The sequence below is a fragment of the Bombina bombina genome, chromosome 3 (assembly GCF_027579735.1).
Source record: "Bombina bombina isolate aBomBom1 chromosome 3, aBomBom1.pri, whole genome shotgun sequence".
NCBI classification, from domain to species: Eukaryota; Metazoa; Chordata; class Amphibia; order Anura; family Bombinatoridae; genus Bombina; species Bombina bombina.
In genome coordinates, this window is record NC_069501.1 from 88947072 (window position 1) to 88973099 (window position 26028).

Consider the following 26028-nt stretch of genomic DNA (forward strand, 5'->3'; position numbering starts at 1 on the left):
ATCAAGATAACACGAGAACAAAGAAAAATTGATAATAGGAGTAAATTAAAAAGTTGCTTAAAATTGCATGCTCTATCTGAATCATGAAAGAAAACATGTGGGGTTAGTATCCCTTAAACTTTTGGTTATGGAGATTACTGTTGTAAGCCGTTTTTTTCGGCACTTGGCGAAGTTGCTGCTTGTCAGTTATGTTTTGATGCTCAGGTGGAACCCCCAGTTCCTTTTTGTTCCTCATGCATTGAGAGAACTTTAAGTTATAGAGATAAAATATTTGACAATGAGCCACCATTATCCTAGGCAAATGCTGTGCAGGTGCTCCTGTTGCAGATATGCCGCAGCTTTCTCCTCAAGCGTCCCAACTTTTCAGTCTCCACATACAGTGCCTTGTGTTTCCTCTTGCAATCCAGTAGGATTTTCTCTGCAAGACGTTGCTTCCCAGGTATCCCTTCCGGTATCTGAGGCCTTGTCAGCTTTCCCATGTTGCAGGGAAGGCATAAAAGGAAATTTAAGGAAACAGTTAGTAAGGTTTCTGATCCAGTTCTGGCTATCCAGAGTGTCCCTTCCCATAAGCCTGAGGAAGAAGACATGTCAGTAGCATCTGAGGGGGAAATCTCAGACTGTAATTCCTTCTTCTGATGCTGAAATGGTATCCTTCAGATTTAAGCTAGAACCCCTTCGCTTATTACTTAAGGAGGTTTTGGCTACTTTGGACGATTCCAACACAACTGTTGTAGTCAATCCTAAAAATTCTAGTAAATTGAACAAATACTTTGATGTTCCCTCTGCGGTGGAGGTTTTTCGGGTTTCTGACCGTGCTGCGGAGATTATTGCTTGAGAATGGGAAAGACCTGGTATTCTCTTTTCTCCATCTCCTATTTTTAAGAAGATGTTTCCTATAGCGGATTCTATTAAGGAGTCATGGCAGACGGTTCCTAAGGTAGAAGGAGTGATCTCCACTTTGGCCAAGAGGACTACTATTCCCATAGAGGATAGTTGTTCTTTTAAAGATCCAATGGATAAAAAATTGGAGGCTTTACTAAAAAAGATGTATGTCAATCAGGGTCTACAATGGCAACCTGCAGTGTGTATCGCCACTGTTACCAGTGCTGCAGTTTACTGGTTTGATGCGTTGTCTGAATCTCTTCAGACAGATACCTCTCTTGATGAGATCCAGGACAGGATTAAGGCTCTTAAGTTAGCCAATTCCTTCATTACAGATGCTTCCTTACAGGTTATTAAACTGGGTGCCAACATTTCTGGTTTTGCGGTCCTAGCCCGCAGGGCCTTGTGGTTGAAGTCCTGGTCTGCGGATGTTTAATCTTAATATAAGCTCATGGCTATTCCTTTCAAGGGTAAGGCCTTGTTTGGACCTGGTTTGGCGGAAATTGTCTCAGATATTACTGGAGGGAAGGGTTCTTTTCTTCCTCAAGATAAAAAGAATAAGTAGAAGGGATGTCAGAGTAATTTTCGTTCCTTTCATAACTTTAAAGGCAATTCTTCCTCCAAGCAAGATCAAGCCAAGCCTTCCTGGAAGCCCAACCAGTCCTGGAATAAGGGAAAGCAATCAAAAAAGCCTTCAGCTGACTCCAAGTCAGCATGAAGGGTTGGCCCCCGATCCGGGAGCGGATCTTGTAGGGGGCAGACTCTCTCTCTTTTTTCCCAGGCTTGGATAATAGATGTACCAGATCCCTGGGTAATAGTTCCAGTTCTCTTTCAGGAAAGGGGTCTGGGATTTTACTCAAATCTGTTCCTAGTTCCCAAAAAGGAGGGAACTTTTCAACCAATCCTAGATCTAAAATGTTTTAACAAGTTTCACAGAGTGCCATCCTTCAAGATGGAGACTATACGTTCCATTCTTCTCTTGGGACCATCACAAGTTTCTGAGATTCGCATTTTTGGACAATCATTTCCAGTTCATGGCCCTTGCATTCAGCCTTGCCACAGCTCCCAGAATTTTTTCAAAGGTTCTGGGGGCTCTTTTAGCTGTGCTTTGATCTCAGTTGCAGTGGCACCTTATCTGGACGTCATTCTGGTTCAGGCACCATCTTTTCAACAAGCAGAATCTCATATGGAGATCTTGTTGTCTTTTCTTCAATCCCGCGGATGGAAGGTGAATCAGGAAAAAAAGTTCTCTGGTTCCAGCTACAAGGGTCGCATTTTTGGGGACCATAATAGACTCCCTGTTAATGAAGATTTTTCTGATGGAGGTCAGAAAAAGAAAGATTTTTGACTCTTGTCTTGCCCTTCAGTCCTCTCCACAGCCGTCAGTGGCTCAATGTATGGAGGTAATCGGTCTGATGGTGGCTTCCATGGATATTATTCCATTTGCTCGGTTCCATCTCAGACCTCTGCAGTTATGCATGCTCAGACAATGGAACGGGGACTATACGTACCTATCTACGTATGTAGATCTAGATCAGGCATCAATAGACTCTCTTCCATGATGGCTTTCTCAGGATCATCTCTCCCAGGGTACTTGCTTCCGCAGACACTCCAGGGTGATTGTGATCATGGATGCCAGCCTTATAGGTTGGGGAGCAGTTTGGAGCTCGTTGAATGCTCAGAGCTTATAGACCCAGGATGATTCATTCCTGCCCATAAACATCTTGGAGCTGAGAGCAATCTTCAATGCTCTTCTGGCCTGGCCTCAGTTAGCCTTAGCCCGGTTTATCAGACAACATAACCTTGGTGGCCTGCATCAACCACCAGGGGGGAACTCAGAGTTCCTTGGCCATGACAGAGGTGGCCCGAATTATTTAGTGGGTGGAGACCCACAACTGCTGTCTTTCTGCGATCCACATCCCAGGAGTGGACAATTGGGAAGCAGATTTTCTGAGCAGACAGACTTTTCATCCCGGGGAGTGGGAACTTCATTTGGATGTGTTTTCCAACTTGACCATCAAGTGGGGGCAGCCGGAGTTGGATCTCATGGCTTCTCATCAGAATGCCAAACCTCCGAGATATGGTTCAAGGTCAAGAGTTCCGTAGACATTTCTGATTGATGCTCTGGCAGTTCCTTCGAACTTCAGTCTAGCATACCTGTTTCTTCCATTCACTCTCCTTCCAAGAGTCATTGCTCGAATCAAGCAGAAGAGGGCGTCTGTAAAAATCCTGCGTGGCATTGCAGGATTTGGTATGCAGACCTAATGAAAATGTCATCCTTTCCACCTTGGAAACTGCATCTGAGGAAGGACCTTCTACTTCAGGATCCCTTCCTTCATCCAAATCTCGTTTCTCTGAAGCTGACTGCTTGGAGATTGAACGTTTAGTTTTATTTAAGTGTGGATTTTCAGAGTCGGTCATTGAGACCTTGATTCAGGCTCGTAAGCCTGTGACTCGCAGGATTTAACATAAGATCTGGCATAAATACTTGTATTGGTGTGAATCCAAAGGATACTCCTGGAGTAGAGTAAGGATTCCTAGGATTTTGTCCTTTCTCCAGGATGGTCTGGAAAAGGGTTTGTCGGCAAGTACTCTAAAGGGTCAGAATCCGGTATTCTCTATTTTGTTACATAAGCGCTTGGTGGATGTGCCAGACGTGCAATCATTTTGTCAGGCCTTGGTTAAAATTTGGCCTGTGTTTAAACCTGTTACTCCTCCATGGACTCTCTGCACTGCAGTGTTATTCCCCTTATCTTATATTTCACTCTGATAAGGTGGTTCTGCGTACTAAGTTTGGTTTCATAACCAAAGAATATTAATCAGGAAATTGTTGTACCTTCTTTGTGTCCTAATCCTTCTTCTCACAAAGAACGATTGTTGCATAATCTGGATGTTGTGCAAGCGCTAAAATTTTATTTGCAGGCAACTAAGGACTTTTTAGTCTTCTGCATTGTTTGTTTGCTTTTCTGGGAAACGCAAGGGTTAGAAAGCTACGGCTACTTTACTTTCCTTTTGGCTGAAAAGCATTATTCTCTTGGCATATGAGACTGCTGGACAGAATTCTAATGAGAAAATCACAGCTCATTCCACAAGGGCTGTTTCTTCTTCCTGGGCCTTCAAAAATGAAGCTTCTGTGGAATAGATTTGCAAGGCTGCAACTTGGTCATCTTTGCACACATAAATTCGATACTTTTACCTCGGCTGAGGCTTCTTTTGTGAGAGAGGTTCTTCAAGCAGTGGTGCCTTCTGTTTAGGTTCCTTTCATGTCCCTCCCTTATCATCTGTGTCCTCTGGCTTTGGTATTAGTTCCCAACAGTAATTGATGATGATCCGTGGACTCACAGTCTCATTAGAAAGAAAACGAAATTTATGCTTACCTGATAAATTTATTTTTTTCTTGACACGGTGAGTCCACGGCCCGCCCTGTATTCAGACAGTTTCTTTTTATATAAACAGAAGGCACCTCTGCACCTTGTGTTACTTCCTTTCTCTCCTTTCCCTTTGGTCGAATCACTGGGGGATTGTGGGTAGGGGAGTGATACTTAACAGCTTTGCTGTGGTGCTCTTTGCCTCCTCCTGCTGGCCAGGAGTGATATTCCTAACAGTAATTGATGATGATCCGTGGACTCACCTTGTCAAGAAATAAATACATTTATCAGGTAAGCATAAATTTTGTTTTTTTGGGGTTTCATGTCCCATTAAAGGGGCAGTAAACTTACAAACGAATGTTATATAATTCTGCACATAGTGCAAAATTATATAACATTAGCTTACCGGCACATTTATACTTTAAAGGATTGCAGAGAAATTGGAACTAAAACTTGCTTTTACCAGAACGCCGCTCCTTGTTCTACTGAGCGGGTCTGGTTTTTACACAGCGCATCTCGGCAACACTGTGTGCCCGGTTGCGCCATTAAAATGAATGTAGCTTGCTCCCACTTTGGTCTAGTAGCAGGAGCGAGCTACATTCATTTTAATGGTGCGACCGGGCACACAATGTTGCTGGGATGCGCTGTGTAAAAACCAGACCCACTCAGTAGAGCAAGGAGCGGCGTTCTGGTAAAAGGAGGTTTTAGTTACAATTTCTCTGCAATCCTTTAAAGTATAAATGTGCCGGGAAGCTAATGTTATATAATTCTGCACTATGTGCAGAATTATGTAACATTCGTTTGTAAGTGTACTGCCCCTTTAAGAGCCAAGGTTAACAAACAATAAAAGCAAAGGTAGATAAAAACATACAATAGTTATAGTAAACTAGATGAGTAAATATCTATACCATTTCATGTGTTGAAAATGCATTACACATAATTAGATTCTTTAAAGTGAATGTACATTTGGATGCTAAAGTGCCCGGTTTTTAAAAATTTGATTAAAATCAGGGGCACTTTAATTCATCCAAATTTACATTTCACTCCTGTTGTGAAAAAAACCTTACCTTTTAATCTTCACAACAGCTCCAGCTTCCTCCGCCCGTTGCAAAGCTTCTTCCTGGGTTTAAAATGAGGAATCCGGCTTCCTCCAATCACAGCGTTGAATCAGATACTTATTCCCCCGGGGGGGGGGGGGGGGGAAGCTGTGATTGGAGGATGACCTATCCATCATTTCTGACGTCAGAAATAGCTTGCGACGACCAGAGGAAGCTGGAGCTGCTGTGAAGTTTAAAAGGTAAGGTTTTTTTTCAGAACAGGAGTGAAATGTAAATTTTGATGAATTAAAGTGCCCCTGTTTTTAATAGAATTTTTAAAAACCAGGCACTTTAGTATCAAAATTTACATTCACTTTAAATTTAACAGATATGAGTGGAAAGTACTGGTATTACTTTTCAATGGATTTTATGTGTGGTTCCACATGTGATTTAAAATAAAACAATGTTCCCAGAAATATTGGACATTGTACCCAATTTTTTTTTTATTGTTCCATTCAAAAGAAGCTACTTAAAAGTATTTTATAGTCTTGTTGGAATGGATTCAGTGAATAGCCAGCTTTTTTTTTTATGCTTACGGAGCTATAGCCCTCTACACTAACAAAACTGTGGGGGTTGTCCTTATTTTTGTGTTATGTAGAGCAGGGCATTTTTTGACTACATTAACCCTTTAAATTGATATAATTATGTTATGTTTAAAAAAACAATATTTGAAAATGTATTACAGTTCTCTGCTTTTAGAACAATTTATATTGCTGTGCTGAATAAACCAATCTCTTCTGCAGGAGTGTTCAGGGAGCAGTAGAGCTCCAGGACTCATTTGCACATAATTATGCACTTCCTGTCTCCTTAATTTCATCTTAACTCCTTATGCAAAAATATATTTAAATAGTTTAACTTCTGCTTTTTCATATACTAGATAGAAAAATAATAAGTAATGTGTCTCTTTAAGTTAGTCTTTTAAAGGGACATAATACTCATATGCTAAATCACTTGAAAGTGATGCAGCATAACTGTACAAAGCTGACAAGAAAATATCACCTGAACATCTCTCTGTAAAATATTTTACCTCAAAACGTCTTCAACTCACCAGAGTAAGTGCTGTGTAAGCAGTTATATTTCAGCTGCTGTCCAGCTGCAAGTTGAAGAAAAAAAAAACACAATAGCTAATCAGCATCAGCAGTGCTGTGGTAATGCTTTTGTTCTCGTCTCATAGAACTTACATAAACTGAATAGGAAAAAACCATGATGGTACCTGCACATGACAGATGCACACTCTGTATCTTGTCCTGGGACAAGCACCCTAATTGGCTGCTTAAAGTCTCTTTACAGTGGGGTGGGAATACTAAGGAAAATTGTAGTAAAATATCTTCCTTTTTTACATAGAGATGTTCAATGTGATATTTTCTAGTCAGCTTTTTACAGATATGCTGCATCACTTTTATATGATTTAGCATATGAGTATTATTTCCCTTTAAAAGACTAACTTAAAGGGAAACATTATTAAAAACATTTCCATCATGTGTAGTATATGAAAGAGCAGAAGTTAAACAAATTAAATATACTTTTGCATAAGGAGTTAAGGATGTGAATTATTATGTGCAACTAAGTACTGCAGCTCTACTGCTCGCTGACATTTCCTGCAGAAATATTAGACTCTGTACACATTTTTTTTTTCATTATTCCATCCAAAAGTAGCTACTTAAAAGTATTTTAATGTGCTTCAACATTTGGGTATCATTTCCCTTTAAATTAGAATCCTGCCAGTTGAAATAAGGTGCGTTGCTGCCACCTCTTGATCATTTTAGGTAATTACAGTAATAAGATTCTACAATTCTAAATCAAGTAGACTGTAGAAGACGTGATGGCTTTTAAAATACTAATAGAAATATGTATTTCAGATAGAGATTTTTATGGTGTCAAAAGCTCTGTTCCTTTGTTCCTTAGTTCTGGAGACTTTTATATAATTTTGCAAATATATCACACATCACCACCAATGAATGTGTATATCACACTAATAGCACTAATTGCCCAGGTGTACTTATTTGTTATTGATAAATGTCAGGAGGAAACTTATTCCAATTAAAAATACCAGCTATATTATCATTTCAGTGCCTAGTCGTCCTCCTGAGAATGTTCAGGCAACTGCATTGTCACCAGAAGTAATTTCCATCGCTTGGTCTACTCCTTCCAAAGAAGCCCTCAATGGAATTCTTCAGGGATTCAGGGTTATTTATTGGGCCAATCTTCTTGATGGAGGTAAGTGGTCTTATTTCTAACACCTGCAGTTGGGTTATTTAGAGGAGGATACAGATTCATTGGGGTTTCCAAACTTGGCTCTCCAGAGGTTTTGGAACTACATTTCCCATGATGCTCAGCTAGATAAAATGCTGGCTGAGCATCATGGGAAATGTAGTTCCAAAACCTCTGAAGGACCAAGTTTGGAAACCCCAAATTGACTAAATACTGATACAAATTGTGAGCTTAAAGGGAAGTTCTACTGTAAAGATTACATTTATTTTTTGTTAGGGCATTGTATTTTGTAACAAATATGCCTACTTTACTATGTGGTTAACTCCTCACTCCTTAAATTGGCACACCTGGAGCAGCCTCAATCTACTACAGATGAAGATATGGCCAATAATTTGGTAATAAATGTATGTTTGGACAAATATTAACACTTGTTCAAGGCAAAACAATCACAGGTAGCTAAAATATCGCTCACTTGAATGTGGTTCTGTATAAGAACTGTATATTTTTTATACTTGTTTTTTCTCAATATTATGTACTCGCAGGCCCTCCAAAAAAACAAAAGGCTTAACATCTCTGGTTTAACATAATCTTTTAAATGTATTATATATTTATTTTTATACCTTTTATTTTATGTGAACGTTTATGCTGTCTATATGAAAATATTTATATAAATATTTGCCTGTAACATACATATAGAAATGTTACTTTTTAATTATGCTGTGATTTCTTTTTATTCCTAGAACTTGGGGATATAAAGAATGTTACCACAACGCAGCCTTTACTGGAGCTAGATGGGCTAGAGAAGTATACTAACTACAGTATCCAAGTGCTTGCGTTTACTCGGGCAGGAGACGGAGTGCGTAGTGAGCAGATATTTACCCGCACCAAAGAGGATGGTAAGAGTTTACCCAAATGTATACAACAGTCAAGTCTGAGAGCAAAATCATATGGGTCAGAATAATAATATCATATACGGAAGAGATAAGAGGAATGAAAGAGAGGCATTTGTTTATTTTCTTTTCCTTGGGTAAAAAATAAAAAGATAATATTAAATAAATAGTGGGTTGAATGACAATGAATACTATGAGCTGCGATTTATCAACCTACAAAAGCAGCTGCGGGTCCCAGCATTTCAGGCTCACATGAAACGATAGTTCGGTAGCAGCGGGTTTTTAGACCGATGCTGCTTAACCTCTCCGCCACCTAGAATATGGTGAAGTGAAATCATCCCGCTACGATCGGAATGATTGACAGCCCAAGCAAGTCCGGCAGATATGTTTGCGGTAGTGAATCATGTCTGAGCCATCTTTTGTAAATGGAGTCCTATGTTTGTATTAATGGTAAATACTACATAATTGAAGTATAGACATCCATGTGTTTGAAATGCATGTGTCGGTGCTGTTCCGATCAGGTGTCAGCGATAGCAGGGGCGGCAGATTAGGGGTTAATAAATATTATGTAGATGTCGGCGGTATTAGGGGCAGCAGATTAGGGGTACATAGGGATAACGTAGGTGGCGGCGGTGTACGGAGCGGCAGATTAGGGGTTAAAAAATTTTAATAGAGTGGCGGCGATGTGGGGGGACCTCGGTTTAGGGGTACATAGGTAGTTTATGGGTGTTAGTGTACTTTAGAGCACAGTAGTTAAGAGCTTTATAAACCGGCGTTAGCCCAGAAAGCTCTTAACTACTGACTTTTTTCTGCGGCTGGAGTTTTGTCGTTAGATTTCTAACGCTCACTTCAGCCACGACTCTAAATACCAGCGTTAGAAAGATCCCATTGAAAATATAGGGTACGCAATTGACGTAAGGGGATCTGTGGTATGGAAAAGTCACGGCTGGAAAGTGAGCGTTAGACCCTTTCCTGACTGACTCTAAATACCAGCGGTAGCCCAAAACCAGCGTTAGGAGCCTCTAACGCTGGTTTTGACGGCTAACGCCAAACTCTAAATCTAGCCGATAGTTTTATGAAAGCAACAGGGCAATACTAAAATGCCCATTACACATTACAGCATTTTACTTTTTTACACTTTGAAATGATGTCCCTTTAAGAATGGTTTGGTTTTAGAGATATCAAGAACTTCTCTATACAAAAGTGACATTGTTTGACACAGTGATAGAGGCTAACTTCTTTTTTTGTCATTTCAACACAATCACAGTAACAGGTTTTTTGGTTATTTGTTGGAGCCAATCACAGTAGCAGGTGTTTGGTTATTTATTGGAACCAATCACAGAAGCAGATTTTTGGTTATTTCTTGGAGCCAATCACAGTAGCAGGTTTTTTTTATTTTTTGGAGCCAACCACAGTAGCAGGTGTTTGGTTATTTCTTGGAGCCAATCACAGTAGCAGATTTTTAGTTATTTCTGGGAACCAATCACAGTAAGCAGGTGTTTGGTTATTTCTTTTAGCCAATCACAGTGTCAGGTTTTTGCTTATTTCTTTGAGCCAATCACAGTATCAGGTTTTTGGTTATTTCTTTTAGCTAATCACAATAGCAGGTTTTTGGTTATTTTCTGAGCCATGAGTGCACCTCAGCTTGCCGATAAAATTAGGAATGGCCACAGATTACATTTTAGAGATGTATTTGCATACATAGTCTAGATTCATTAAATCTCTATTCAACATTTTTGTATATTCTGTCTGCAGTGGACAAAGCACAGATATAGAAATAACGTGTATCCATCTCTTTCTGTTTGTTTGTTTTAAATTCAAACTCACATTGTTGTATCAGTGCAGGTGTCTTCATAAACAGCCTTTAAAATGGATTGCACCTTTATAACTTCAGAATTAACCTATTGTAATCCGAATCCATCCTGATAAATGCAGTTTGTATTTAGGCATGATGGGTATACTGGATATGTTTGAATAATGATTGTAACTCTAATTTTTATTTTAAAAGCACCATTTCCAGTTTGGCGAGATATAAATAATAAACTAGAAGTCTATGAGTTTCTATTACAAGAAAGTGGCTTCAACTTATATCTACTCTTCAACTATATCTATATTCTGACACTGTAAACCGTGAAATTGCTTAAAGGGATAGTCTAGTCAAAAATATGCTTTCATGATAGAGCATGCAATTTTTTGCAACTTTTTAATTTACTCCTATTATCAATTTTTCTTCATTCTGTTGGTATCTTTCTTTTAAAAAGATGGAAAGTAAGCTTAGTAGCCGGCCCATTTTTGGTTCAGCACTTGATTGGATGTCTACATTTAGACACCAATCAGCATGCGCTACACAGGTGCTAAACCAACGATGGACTGGCATCTAAGCTTACATTCAAATAAAGATATTAAGAGAACGAAGAATAATTGATAATAGGAGTAAATTAGAATGTTGCTTAAAATTGCATGCTCTATCTGAATCATGAAAGTTTAATTTTGACTATACTATCCCTTTAATTGCAATAATTTAGCTGCAAAATTTTTGTACAAATGGGATCATGCTTTCATGACCAGGTTTTCAAAAGGAATTGCGCCTCCATGACTTCAAAGTCAAAACACGTTTTTTCCAGTTCTTGCAGCTACAATATTGAAATTTGGCTGGGAGTTAAATAATGTAGCTGCAAGAAATGTAAAACGCTCTGTTAGTATCGTGCTTTGAGGTCACGTCTCCTTTTTAAAACACGGTCACAAAGGTGCGTCTCTTTTTTAAAACACGGTCACAAAGGTGCGTCTCTTTTTTAAAACACGGTCACAAAGGTGCGTCTCCTTTTTAAAACACGGTCACAAACGTGTGTTCCTGTTGGTACAACCTTTTTTCTCCTACAATATTGCAATGGAGCGGTTTCATATTTTACAGTGTCAAAATTGTTATAATCCTGTTTTACAAGATGAGATAAGATGCATTTACTACCTTGTAATAGAAACCCGTAGTCTTCTTATTGATCTCAGATATAAATCTGTAGAACAAGTACTTAACAACCAAAAAAACATGCTATAAGCAGCCAAATCCACTAGATTATGATCACCCCCAAAGTTGACTATATCAGCCGAAAAATGTAAAATTATTCTCTGAAGAAGACTGTGATCAACCCCTAAGAGTTAAACCCCTGCAAATAGGTTAAACACATATCTAAAGTCAGCTCCAGAGCAGCAATGTACTTGGACATAGCAAAACATATCTAGTGAATCAATCACAAGGGTCATATGTGTGTAGTTATCAATTGCCAGTTATCTCTAGGTAGTGCATTACTTCTCCTGGGCCTACCTAGGTATGCTTTTCAACAAAGGATACAAAAAGAATGAAGCAAATTTGATAACAGAAGTAGATTGAAATTAATTTTAGAATTACGTGCTCTATCAGTGGGGATCAACCTCGGTCCTCCAGTGGTTTTGGAACTACATTTCCCATGATGCTCAGACACTTAGGGGGAGATTACATATATGGCGCAGGCTTCAGCATAACTGCTGAAACCCGCGTCGCCTGCAATTTCCCCTCGCACATCGGGGAATCGCATAAACCCCGCCGGCAGTTCATAAAGTGCCGTAAGTCAGATAAACTAGCAATGTCTAGAAATGTGCGTAAATACAAATTTCTGCAGTCGCCAGTGATTTACGGCACAAAACTAAACCGACAACCCCCCACAATGCGAATTAAATTAAACTATTAACCCCTAATCCGCCATTCACCCACATCGAGATCTCCCTAATATATGTATTAATCCCTAACCCGCCATTCACCCACATCGCAAACTTACCTAATAAATATATTAACCCCTAACCCGCCATTAACCCACATCGCAATTAATCTAATAAAATGTTTAACCCCTAATCCGCCATTAACCCACATCACAATTAACCTAATGAATCTATTAACCCCTAATCCACCATTAACCCACATCAAAATTAACCTAATAAATCTATTAACCCCTAATCCGCCATTAACCCACATCGCAATTAACCTAATAAATCTATTAACCCCTAAACCGCCAAACCCCCACAACGCAATTAACCTAATTCAATTACTAAACCCCCTAACCTAACACCCCCTAAATTAACCCCAATTACCTAAATAAAAAACACTAAGTTACAATTAAAATAAAAAAACCTAACATTACTTAAAAAAAATTCTAGCATTACATAAAATAATAAACCAAATTATCAAAAATTAAACCTAATCCCTATGAAAATAAAAAGCCCCCACAAAATAAAAACACCCCCTAATCTAAACTAAACTACCAATAGTCCTTAAAAGGGCCTTTTGTAGGGCATCACCCTAAATTAAACAGCTATTTTACCTTAAAAAATACTAAGTCCCCCCTCTAAAAGTAAAACCCCCCACCCACCAACCCCCCCAAAATAAATAAAATAACACAAAAAAATCCTAAACTACCCAGTTTAGTTTAGATAAGGGGGTGTTTTTATTTTGGGGGGCTTTTTATTTTCATAGGGATTATGTTTAATTTTTTTATTTTTGATAATTTGGTTTATTTTTTATTTTTTTGTAATGTTAGACTTTTTTATTTTTTGTAATTTTATATTCATTTAAATTTATTTTTTTATTTTTAAAGTAATGTTAGGTTTTTATTTTTATTTTAACTTAGTGTTTTTTTAATTTAGGTAATTGATGTTAGGTTAGGGGACTTAGTAATTTAAATAGGTTAATTGCGTTCTGGGGGGTTGGCGGCTTAGGGGTTAATAGATTAATTAGGTTAATTGCAATGTGGGTGAATGGCGGATTAGGGGTTAATACATTTATTAGGTTTATTGCGATGTGGGTTAAAGGCGGATTAGGGGTTAATATACTTTATTAGTTATAGCGGTGGGGGTTGGCGGTTGACAGATAGATAGATATTACGCTGACCTTACGTGTTTGTTAATATTTTCAGGCAGTTATTGGAGTTTTGGTGCTCACATTCTCAGCGTAAGGCTTGCTGTGCCTGCCTATGTGTGGCGAGGTGAAAATGGAGTAAAATTTCACCATTTTTGCCGCGGTTCTATGTTAGCTTATGTGAGTAAAAATTGCAGGCAACGGGTGAAATATACGCGCCGCATTTATATATGCGCCGCATTTATATGCTGCGCCATATAAGTGATAGAAAAAACGCGTAGAAAACAGTAATCTTGCCCGTAATGCTGGCTGAGAATTATGGGAAATGTAGTTCAAAAACCTCTGGAGGGCCAAAGTTGATCACTCCTGCTCTGTATGGACCATGAAAATTTAATTTTTACTTTCATGTCCCTTCAGTCATTTCTAGCAGTGTATTTTATTTATTGATGTCCAGTAATATTTATATAGAAACATAAACATTTGGTGAAGATTTCACATGCAGGGTGGCACTTTGTTAAAACAATTTGAGACTCTCTGTCTTGCACTATAGCAAGTCATATATCTTTACTACATCTGTAACTGTGATTGTTTGTTCTGTAAAACCAATGTAAGTTTTGTAAACTTAAGATCACTTTTTTATGAAAGCAAACAATGTAATAATGTGTGAAATACAATAGCAATTTACACATTTTTTGCATTTTCCAGGTGTTTTGGGCCAGTTGTTCAGAGATTACTGCAATCTGGTGTACAAGATTTATTTTATAATAGCTTGTTATAAATACCCGTATTGTGCCGCATATAGGCCGCATCTGATTATAGGCCGCACCCTTAAAGTTTGGGTGCCATTTTTAAGAAATAAAAATTTAAAGAAAACACACACAATGTGCAAGCAATGAGTCCCAATGCAGGGTTGTCAGCTCCCAGGGGATACTTTTACACTTCCCCAAGAGTATAGAAAAAAGAAAAACAAGGAAAGATGCTGCACTCCTCAGTAATTTCAAATGTCAAAAAAAAAACTTTATTTAGCCATTAAAGCTGTAATGGCTTAATAAAGGCTTTTTTTAACATTTGAAATTACCAGTACTAAGGAGTACAGCATCTTTCCTTTTTTTTATTTTAACATATTAAATAATTTTGTATGTACTGGTACATTTTTAGCAGGTACGATGTGATGGGGATAAAAGCACTTTCTTACCTGACAATATCAGTAGCAAAACGGACTCATATGGGACATTGTGTGCTCCACTCACTTCCTCCCTCATAAGCCCAAGCTCCAAATTACACTGTGCTCAGCACAGTATTACACAGCATTACCGCATCATTACACACCTTCACAGTGGCGGCTCCTGTATATGAGCGTCCTGCTCATTATCCAAACCAATTGCCTTTGCAAAATGTTGCAAAACTATCCAACTCCAGCGGACTACAATCCCCATAAGGCCACAGGGTGCACCGGAAGTTCGGCTGTACTGCTCAAGTACAAATTTGCCGATAAGCACCCGATTATAGGCCGCACCCCGCATATAGGCCGCACTGCACATTTAAAGCTACAAATCAAGGGAAAAAAGTGCGGCCTATATGCGGAACAATACGGTATTTGCATAATGACTTATCCTGTCCTTTGTGTTGGTTCAAATATGTGTGAGGTTTGTATTATGAAAAATTACCACTAGAGGTCGCTAGGTAATCATTTTACTCTAAGTATCTTTTATAGATACTTTCTTTCGGCCAGTTTACAAGTTTTTCGTTATGAGCTGTGCGGTGCTACCGTGCTGTTTTTTCTCACTGCTCACTTACATGCAGCGCTGGTATTACGGGTTTTTACAAACCCGGCGTTAAAAGGCAAGAAGTGAGCGTAGACCAAAATTGTGCTCCATACCGCACTCCAATACCAGCGCTGCTTAAGTCAGCGGTGATCTGGTCGTACGTGCTTGTGCACGATTTCCCCATAGACATCAATGGGGAGAGCCGGCTGAGAAAAAGTCTAACACCTGCAAAAAAGCAGCGTAAATCTCAGTAACGCAGCCCCATTGATTCCTATAGGGAAACACATTTTATGTTTACACCTAACACCCTAACATGAACCCAGAGTCTAAACACCCCTAATCTTACACGTATTAACCCCTAATCTGCCGCACCCTACATTGCCAACACTTGCATTATACTTATTAACCCCTAATCTGCCGCTCCGGACACCGCTGTCACCTACATTATACTTATTAACCCATAATCTGCTGCCCCCAACATCGCAAACACCTACATTATATTTATTAACCCCTAATCTCCCGCCCCCAATTTCGCCGCAACCTACCTACACTTATTAACCCGTAATCTGCCGCCCCCAGCGTCGACGCCACTATATTAAAAGTATTAACCCCTAAATCTAAGTCTAACCCTAACACCCCTAACTTAAATATAATTTAAATAAATCTACATAAAATTACTATCATTACCTAACTAATTCCTATTTAAAACTAAATACCTATAAAATAAACCCTAAGCTAGCTACAATATAACTAATAGTTACATTGTATCTAGCTTAGGGTTTATTTTTATTTTACAGGCAAGTTTGTATTTATTTTAACTAGATAGTTACTAGTTATTAACTATTTAATAACTACCTAGCTAAAATAAATACAAATTTACCTGTAAAATAAAACCTAACCTAAGTTACACTAACACCTAACCTTACACTATAATTAAATAAATTCCCTACATTAAATAAATTAAATTAGCTAAATCACACAACCCCCCCCCCACTAAATTACAGAAAATAAAAAACAAATTACAGATCTTTAAACTAATTACACCTAATCTAATAGCCCTATCAAAATAAAAAATAAAAACCCAAAAATAAAAAAAAACCTAGCCTAAACTACCAATAGCCCTTAAAAGGGCCTTTTGCGGGGCATTGCCCCAAAGAAATCCGCTCTTTTTCCTGTAAAAAAAAAATACAAACAACCCCCCTAACAGTAAAAACCACCACCCACACAAACAACACCCAAAATAAAAGTGTAACTAAAAAAACCTAAGCTCCCCATTGCCCTGAAAAGGGCATTTGGATGGGCATTGCCCTTTAAAAGGGCATTTAGCTCTATTGCTGCCCAAAGTCCTAACCTAAAAAATAAACTAACCCCCGAAGATTCACTTACCGGGAGAAGTCTTCATCCAAGCGGCAAGATGTCCTCAAGGAAGCCGGCAGAAGTGGTCCTTTACAGGAGTAAACTCCCACATTGAATGAAGGGGTGAGCTAAGGGCTGGCCCAAGAAATTGTGCTGCCTGGGTCCGAGAATGCAACGATGCCCCCCACCCCCAGTATCAATATTACTGATTACTATATTAACCTACTAGCCTAGCTGCTAACCTTACTAAGCCTGCCTACCTGCATGCAACCAATGCTTATGCACAATTAGGCAATACATTGGAAGGAAGTTAGGAAAGAGATGCACTTTTCACCCCTGACCAGTTTTGTGTCTCTGTGCATGAAGAGTTTATGCTGCTGGGAGCCTGTAAATTTTCCCACAGACACAGAACTGGTCTGGATCTGACAGTGACTGACTCAGTCACTGAAGTGCTGCCCCTTGTCAAGTGCTGCCTGGGTCCATTGGACCCACTTGGTCCCATGGTTGAGCCAGCCCTGGGTGAGCTGCATACATAGGAGCTCACTACAAGATGAACCAATTAGAACTTGTTGTTGTGTTAGGAAAACTTGCATTATTTTGCAGTATCTTATCTGATCACCTCTGCTGAGGCAAGTTAGGGACAGATATGTAGCAGTGTTAGGCTTGTGAGGTTTGCAGTGCACACATCCAATTTTAAAAATTGGAATACACACACACACATTTCAGAGTTGAATGTAAAAGAGGACAAAGTCAAATTTAAAAGTATTTTTATATATTATATATTACAATCATTTATTTTGTTATGGAATATGGTTTTTGAAAAATGTTTGGAACTATTGTGAAACACCAACCTTTCTATTAATCCTCACAAGTGTAGCCAGAGTTAGAGGGGATTTATGTTACTTTATGAGGCAACATCTATTTTGTGTTCCTAGCATAGAATGCTAAAGACGTGTGCAGACTCCTGAGCTCCTATAAACCTACCTCCTACCTCCTATGAGCCTATCTTCAAACAAAGGATACCAAGAGAACAAAGAGAATCTGATAATAGAAATAAATTGGAAACAAATAATTGCATACTCTGGCCTCTAGTTATCAAGCTCCGAATGGAGCTTGATGGCCCGTGTTTCTGGCGAGTCTTCAGACTCGCCAGAAACAGCAGTTATGAAGCAGCGGTCACAAAGACCGCTGCTCCATAACCTGTTTGCCTGCTCTGAGCAGGCGGACAGACATCGCCGGAAATCAACCCGATAGAGTACGATCGGGTTGATTGACACCTCCCTGCTGGCCGCGAGTCTGCAGGGGGCGGCGTTGCACCAGCAGCTCTTGTGAGCTGCTGGTGCAATGCTGAATATGTCTAGCGTATTGCTCGCCGTATTCAGCGAGGTCAGGCGGACCTGATCCGCAGTGTCGGATCAGGTCCGCCAGACCTTAATAACTAGAGGCCAATGTCTGTTACTGTCCCTTTAAGAATATATATCTATATATAACCTCTTTATAATCTATAGCTTACATCAGTGTTTTTCAGCTCCAGTTTTCAGGGCACACCAATGGGACAGATTTTTATAATATCTGAACTAGAGCACAGGGGAAATAATCAGCAGATGGGTGAGAGCAGTATAGTAACCATGGTTACTGATCAGCTGGTTATCTCACATTGTTCAGATATCATGAAAATCTGGCCCGTTGGTGTGCCCTGAGGAATGAGTTGAAAATCACTGCCTTACACAACAGAAAGAGGGAACCATTTTATGACATTGTGCAGATTTATTTGAGATGAATATACAGAAATGTGTTGTTGTGCTAATTTGAAATGTTCTTTTTAGTTCCAGGTCCAACAGCTGGAGTAAAAGCCGCTGCGGCCTCAGCGTCTGTTGTCTATGTGTCCTGGCTCCCTCCTCTCAAGCTAAATGGAATCATCCGGAAATATACTGTGTTCTGTTCCCACCCCTACCCCACAGTAAGTTGTTTACATATATATATGAAATAGCAAAATACTTATTAATAATAATCAGACTCATGTTTAAATGGGTAAACTCTCGAAAAACTGTAGAGTTTATAGCACAAGTTATGCAATATAATAACATTGCTATCAGCCACTGAATGATTTGTAAATAAAACACATACAAATATCTTATGCTCTTATAAATTATAATTATCTAACTATTCCTGGTGCTAAAAGTCATTATTTAAAGGCAGTGATGTCAATGTTTATAATAGTATTTAGTTCATTTTAGAGCACAGTCTTACAGACTGAAAGGTGTTCGTATCCTTGTATCTATATCCTGATACACAAATGCCTCATTATCTTATCTTTTAATGTAGAAACAAAGCTAATATTTAGAGCTTAATCATTTAAAACTCTCCTCTCTGGCGACATGGGGACAGATTACGAGTGGCACGCTAACAGTTACGACAGGGTTTATTTGAGTGTTTTGGCTGTAGCTCTCATATTACAAGTAAACGTAACTGCTTGAGCGCAGCTGAAGTTAACGCGAGTCTGGATAGCGCCTCCTCAGAGCTCTGGTTAATTGGTTTGCGAAACAAAAAAGTGTCACAAAAAACATCAAAAATATTTAACAGTACAGTACAGCTACACCCATATTAACACCATCTTATAAACATTATTTTAAAAAAATGCACAAAAAAGTTATAAAGGCTCAAAGATACGAGATATCAGGTGTTAGAAAAAAAGTGTTACAGTGTGTATTTACTGTAACTATTTCACATTACAATGTTGTGCACATAACAGAATATGTTCTATATATTTATAAATACATATTCATATATATATATATATATATATATATATATATATATATATATATATATATATATGTGTGTATATATCTATATTGTACCAAAAACAAAATCAGATATATGTAGAATTATGTATTTATGACTAAATAGAACATATTCTTCTTCTATGTGAAGTACATTGAAATGTGAAATATTAATATTTTCATGTCAGATTAGCGCATTCGAGAATATGCGATCGGGTTTGTGCGCGAGTGGGTTTTTTTCCCGACTTTTCTTGCTCCATCGACTTCTACGAGGGAATGTGTTCACTCAGTCGCGATACTCTAACTTCAGCATCGGGTTAGCGTGAGTGAAAACTTTTTACTTTCAGATTGTAATACGCGTGCTACCCGATGCGTGCAAAAGGCTTACTTCTAACGGAGTTAGTGTACGAGCGAGAGAATTAAATACTATTCCACTTGTAATCTGGCCCACTATCTTGTATTGTCAGTACTGCAATGTCCCTCAAATCATTTTAAAAAGGCAAATTTTAGCTTGAGAGCTGTTTATGGTGCTATACGGGGTTCTAGATGTGAATGCCCCTACATTAAGATAATGCTCAAAAATGACCGCAAATATTTTGAGTACATTCACTTCATACAGGCTCTTAGAGAGAACATCTGATAATGTGCAAACATCTCTTGTTTACATCACTGTTCCACAGAGAATACAAAAGGATTCATATTTCCAGTGGTGGTTGTAAACAGCAAAAGCACATATTTCAAATGACAAAATAAAGGTAAAGGAATTACAGGAATTATTCATAAACAATTTAATAAGCTCCAGCAGGTAAAAGGGATCAATGGGAATTATAATAAAACTTAATAGTATAATATATTATCTAATGGGAAATTATTAGAGGCTAAAAAGTTAATTTTGTTATCAGAAATGCTGTAAATCAAATTGCTGGTTTGGGCAATTTGCAGCATTTGAAAACCTAGGTTACAGATTTTGCTTTTTGGCCTCTATAGGGAGCGTGGAACAAAGAACAATTTTTACACAAAAGCAAGAACTGCCCCTTAAGCTAGGCACACTGAATTACCTAATTGCAAAACAAGATCTGGCTACAACCTTTTGGCAGAGAGGAAGAAACGAGGAGGGCACTAAGCCAAAAATAATGTGCTCACTGCAAATATTTACAAATGTAACTATTGAGTAGAATTCTTAATAATAATATTACCCCAATAAAATATAGCACTGTATAATGTAAAACTCACTTTGTCAAAAGCTTGCTCCGGAGCTAATTAAAACTTAGCACAGAGTATTCAGGTGACATTTTATAATGCTGCAAGTCATTTCTAACTAGGCACATGCACACATTTGGACTTTGGTATTCGTTTCACAAAAGAGCGTCAAATATGGCCGTGAGTAGCGTCATTCCTCTATTCTCAGTGCTAGATTTGCACAGATATTTCTGTGTTGCACTTTAACACATAAATCTATTCCAAAGTTATTCACATGCCAAACTCTAACTATTTGGGCTATTAATGTACTGCAGCGCTCCCTGATGGAGGGTTTGATATCAGCATCTCAAAATAAGCATCATATTAGCAGGATTTACCCTCGCTTTGTGTATTCCCAAATTAAATGGGCATGAAACTCACATCTTTTCTTTTGTGATTCAGATAGAGCTTATTTTAAAAAAAAAAAGTTTATAAAAAAGGGTTTTAATTGACTTTTATTATCAAATTTGCTTTGTTTTCATGGCATTCTTTGTTGAAGAGGATACCTAGGTAGGTAGCATGCACAAATATGCAGTACTTAAAAAACACTGCCATCTAATGCTCTTGCAAATGCATAAAATTGTTAAAACTATTCTTAAAAAACTACTGCCATATAGTACTCCGGACTTGAGCACACTCCCGAGTCTACCTACTTGATTTTTAATAAAGGATACCAAGAGAATGTAGTAAATTTTATAAAATCAATATGAATTATGACAGAAAAAGTTTGTCTTTGTGTCCCTTTAAACTTTCATGATGCAGGTTTTCCAGTTTGCTTCTATGGTCAAATTTTCCTTTTTCTCTTGTTAAGTGTATCCAGTCCACGGATCATCCATTACTTATGGAATATATTCTCCTTCCCAACAGGAAGTTGCAAGAGTCCACCCACAGCAAAGCTGCTATATAGCTCCTCCCCTAACTGCCATATTCAGTCATTCTCTTGCAAGCCTCAACATAGATAGGAGGTCGTGAGAGTCTGTGGTGATTTATACTTAGTTTATTCTTCAATCAAAAGTTTGTTATTTTTAAATGGCACCGGAGTGTGCTGTTTTTCTCAGGCAGTATTTGGAAGAAGAATCTGCCTGCGTTTTTCTATGATCTTAGCAGGCGTAACTGAGATCCATTTGCTGTTCTCACACATTCTGAGGAGTGAGGTACTTCAGAGGGGGAATGGCGTGCAGGTTTTCCTGCAGATAAGGTATGTGCAGTAAAATATTTTTCTAGGAATGGAATTGACTAAGAAAATACTGCTGATACCGAAGTAATGTAAGTAAAGCCTTAAATGCAGCGATAGCGACTGGTATCAGGCTTATTAATAGAGACACATACTCTTATAAAGATGTGTTTTAAAACGTTTGCTGGCATGTTTAATCGTTTTTTAACGTACATTGGTGATAACACTGTAATGTTGGTATAGCCTTAAATGCAGTAAAAGCGACTGGTATCAGGCTTATTAATAGAGAGACATACTCTCGTAAAAATGTGTTTTAAAACGTTTGCTGGCATGTTTAATCGTTTTTAACATATGTTTGGTGATAAAACTTATTGGGGCCTAAGTTTTTTCCACATGGCTGGCTTAAATTTTGCATAGAAACAGTTAACTGAAGCTTCCCACTGTTGTAATATGAGTGGGAGGGGCCTAATTTAGCGCTTTTTTGCGCAGTTAAAATTACAAAATGAATTATCCAGATTCCCTCAGCAGTCCCATGAATACTACAGGACATTTCTAAAGGGCTAAAAAGACTTCCAAAATCGTTTATAGGGAAGGTAATCCACAGCTCTGCTGTGGCAGTTTTGTTGTGTCTGTTTTTAAAAACGTCTATGTCGTTTTTTTTATCTGTTTTTTGCATTAAGGGGTTAATCATCCATTTGCAAGTGGGTGCAATGCTCTGTTACCTTATTACATGTACTGTAAAAATTTCGTTTGTTTTACTGCCTTTTTTCACTGTTTTTCAAATTTTGACAAAATTTGTTTCTCTTAAAGGCACAGTAACGTTTTATATATTTGCTTGTTAACTTGATTTAAAGTGTTTTCCAAGCTTATTAGTCTCATTATTAGTCTGTTCTAACATGTCTGACATAGAGGAAGCTCTGTGTTCATTATGTTTTAAAGCCATGGTGGAACCCCATCTTAGAATGTGTACCAGATGTACTGATTTCATGTTAAACAATAAAGATCATTTTTTGTCTTTAAAAACATTATCACCAGAGGATTCTGTCGTGGGGGTAGTTATGCCGACTAACTCTCCCCACGTGTCAGACCTTTTGACTCCCACTTTAGGGACTCACGCTCAAATGGCGCCAAGTACATCAAGGGCACCCATAGCGTTTATTTTACCAGGGGATTCTGTCGAGGGGAAAGTTATGCCGATTAACTCTCCCCACGTGTCAGACCCTTCGACTACCGCTTCAGGGACTCATGCTCAAATGGCGCCAAGTACATCAAGGGCGTCCATAGCGTTTATTTTACAAGACATGGCAAAGGTGGTGAATAATACTCTGGCAGCAGTATTAGTCAGACTACCTGAAATTAAAGGAAAGCAGATAGCTCTGGGGGTAGATACAGAGCATACAGACGCTTTAAGAACCATGTATGATACTACCTCACAATATGCTTAGTCTGTGGGTGATTTTTTTGACTCAGGGAAGATGATTTAACCTGATTCTGATATTTCTAAATTTAAAATTTATGCTTGAGAACCTCCACTTGTTGCTCAGGGAGGCTTTGGCTGCTCTGAATGAATGTGTACAATCGCAGGGCCAGAGAAATTGTGTAGACTGGATAAATAATATGCAGTGCCGGTGTGTACTGATGTTTTTCCCAATACCTAAAGAGGTTTACTAAAACATTTTTTAATAAGGAATGGGATAGACCAGGTGTGCCTTTCTCTTCCCCTCCTATTTTTTAGAAGAATGTTTTCTAATAGTTACCACCACACGGGACTTCTGGCAGACAGTTCCTAAGGTGGAGAGAAGAGTTTCTACTCTAGCTAAGCGTACCACTACCTCTGGCGAGGACAGTTGTGCTTTTTAGATCCAATGGATAAAAAATGTTTATTCAACAGGGTTTTATCCTGCAGCCCCTTGCATACATTGCTTCTGTCACTGCTGCTGCAGCGTTCTGGGTTGAGTCTCTTGATGAGGCTTTACAGTTAGCGACTCCATTGGATGAATATATTTGACAAGCTTATGCTAGCCAATTCCTTTGTTTTCTGATGCCTTTGTTCATTTGACTAGACTAACGGCTAAGAATTCTGTTTTTTTACTATACTGGCGCGCAGAGCGCTATGGCTTATATCATGGTCAGCTGTCGTGACTTTAATAAATAAGCTACTTAACTTCCCTTCAAGGGGCAGACCCTATTCGGGCCTGGTTTGAAGGAGATTATTGCTTATATCACTGGAGGAAAAGGTCATGCCCTTCCTCAGGATAGGAATCAAGGGCCAAAAAGGGTCTAATTTTCGTGCCTTTTAAAACTTCAGGGCAGGTGTGGCATCCACTTCCTCTAAGGCAAAACAAGAGGGAATTTTTGCTCAGTCCAAGGCGGTCTGGAGACAATTGGACCTGGAACAAAGATAAGCAGGCCAAGGAGCCTGCTGCTGCCTCTAAGGCAGCATGAAGGAACGGACCCCTATCCAGTAACGGATCCTATAGGGGGCAGACTTTCATTCTTCGCCCGGGCGTGGGCAAGAGATGCCCAGGATCCCTAGGCATTGGAATTTATATCCCAGAGATATCTTCTGGATTTCAAAGATTCCCCCCCCCCCAAAAAAAGGGGAGATTTCGCCTTTCACAATTATCTGCAAACCAGATAAAGAAGGAGGCATTCTTACATTGTGTACGAGATCCATCCAGTTCCAAGGGAGCAACAGGGACAGAGTTTTTACTCAAATCTGTTTGTGGTTCCCAAGGTGAGGGAACCTTCAGACCTATTTTGGATCTAAAGATCTTAAACAAATTCCTCAGAATTCCATCATTTAAGATGGAAACTATTCGTACCATCTTAACTATGATCCAGGAGAGTCAATAGAGGACTACAATGGATTTGAAGGATGCTTATCCTCACATTGTGATGCATAAAGATCACCATCGTTTTTCAGGTTTGCCTTTCTAGACAGGCATTACCAGTTTGTAGCTCTTTCCTTTGGGATATCTACAGCCCCAAGAATCTTTATGGAGGTTCTGGGGTCGCTTTGGCGGTCCTTAGGCCGCGGGGCATAGAAGTGGCCCCTTAGTTAGACGACATCCTGATACAGGCGTCAAACATCCAAATTGCCAAGTCTCATACGGACGTAGTACTGGCATTTCTGAGATCACATGGGTGGAAAGTGAACAAGGAAAGAGTTCTCTATCCCCAATCTCAAGGGTTTCCCTCCTAGGGACTCTGATAGATTCTGTAGAAATGAAAATTTCCCTGACGGAGTCCAGGTTGTCAAAGTTTCTAAATTTCTGCTGTGTTTTTCATCCCATCCGCGCCCTTCGGTGGCTCAGTACATGAATGAAATCGGCTTAATAGGTAGCGGCAAGGGACATAGTACCGTTTGCACGTCTACATCTCAGACCGCTGCAACTATGCATGCTCAGTCAGAGGAACGGGGATTACACAGATTTGTCCCCCTGTTGAACCTGGACCAAGAGATCAGAGATTCTCTTCTCTGGTGACTATGTCGGGTCCATCTGTCCAAGGGTATGACCTTCCGCAGGTCAGATGGGACAATTGTTACAATGGATGCCAGCCTTTTAGGTTGGGATGCAGTCTGGAACTCCCTGAAGGCTCAGGGATAGTGGACTTAGGAGGAGACCCTCCTTCTAATAAATATTCTGGGAGTGATATTCCATGCTCTTCAGACTTGGCCTCAGTTAGCAACTCTGAGGTACATCATACTCAGTCGGACAATATACACGACTGTGGCTTACATCAGCCATCAAGGGGGAACAGAAGTTCCCTAGTGATGTTAGAAGTCTTACAATAATTCACTGGACAGAGACTCACTCTTGTCTATCAGCTATCCATATCCCAGGTGTTGAGAACTGGGAGGTGGATTTTCTAAGTCGTCAGACTTTTCTTCCGGGGGAGTGGGATTTCCTTCGGAGGTCAAGACCAAGCAGGAGAGGGCTTTGGTGTTTTTGACAGCGCCTGCGTAGCCACGCAGGACCTGGTATGCAGATCTGGTGGACATGTCATCCTTTCCATCACGGTCTCTGCTTCTGAGACAGGTCCCTCTACCTCAGGGTCCTTTCAACCATCTAAATAGAATCAATCTGAGATGGACTGCCTGGAGACTGAACGCTTGATGTTATCAAAGCATGGCTTCTCCGAGTCAGTCATTGATACCTTAATACAGACATGAAAGCCTGTCTCTAGGAAAATTGAACATAGATATGGTGTAAATATCTGATTGTTATGAATCCAAGGGTTACTCATGGAGTAAAGCCTGGATTCCCAGGATATTATCTTTTCTCCAAGATGTTTTTGAGAAAAGGGTTGTCAGCTAATTCCTTAAAAGGGACAGATTTTTACTCTGTCTATTTTTTTGCACCAGCGTCTGGCAGG

At 39.1% G+C, this 26028-nt stretch overlaps 1 protein-coding gene across 1 annotated transcript in view; it reads left to right on the forward strand.

Annotated features, from left to right (window-relative positions):
* DSCAM (DS cell adhesion molecule) overlaps positions 1–26028 on the forward strand; it is a 717945-nt gene that overhangs the window by 402091 nt on the left and 289826 nt on the right. The window contains exons 17-19 of the mRNA XM_053705914.1: positions 7418–7564; positions 8299–8454; positions 18279–18412. Of these exons, the coding sequence (XP_053561889.1) occupies positions 7418–7564; positions 8299–8454; positions 18279–18412 (437 nt within the window). The remainder of the gene's footprint in view (positions 1–7417; positions 7565–8298; positions 8455–18278; positions 18413–26028) is intronic.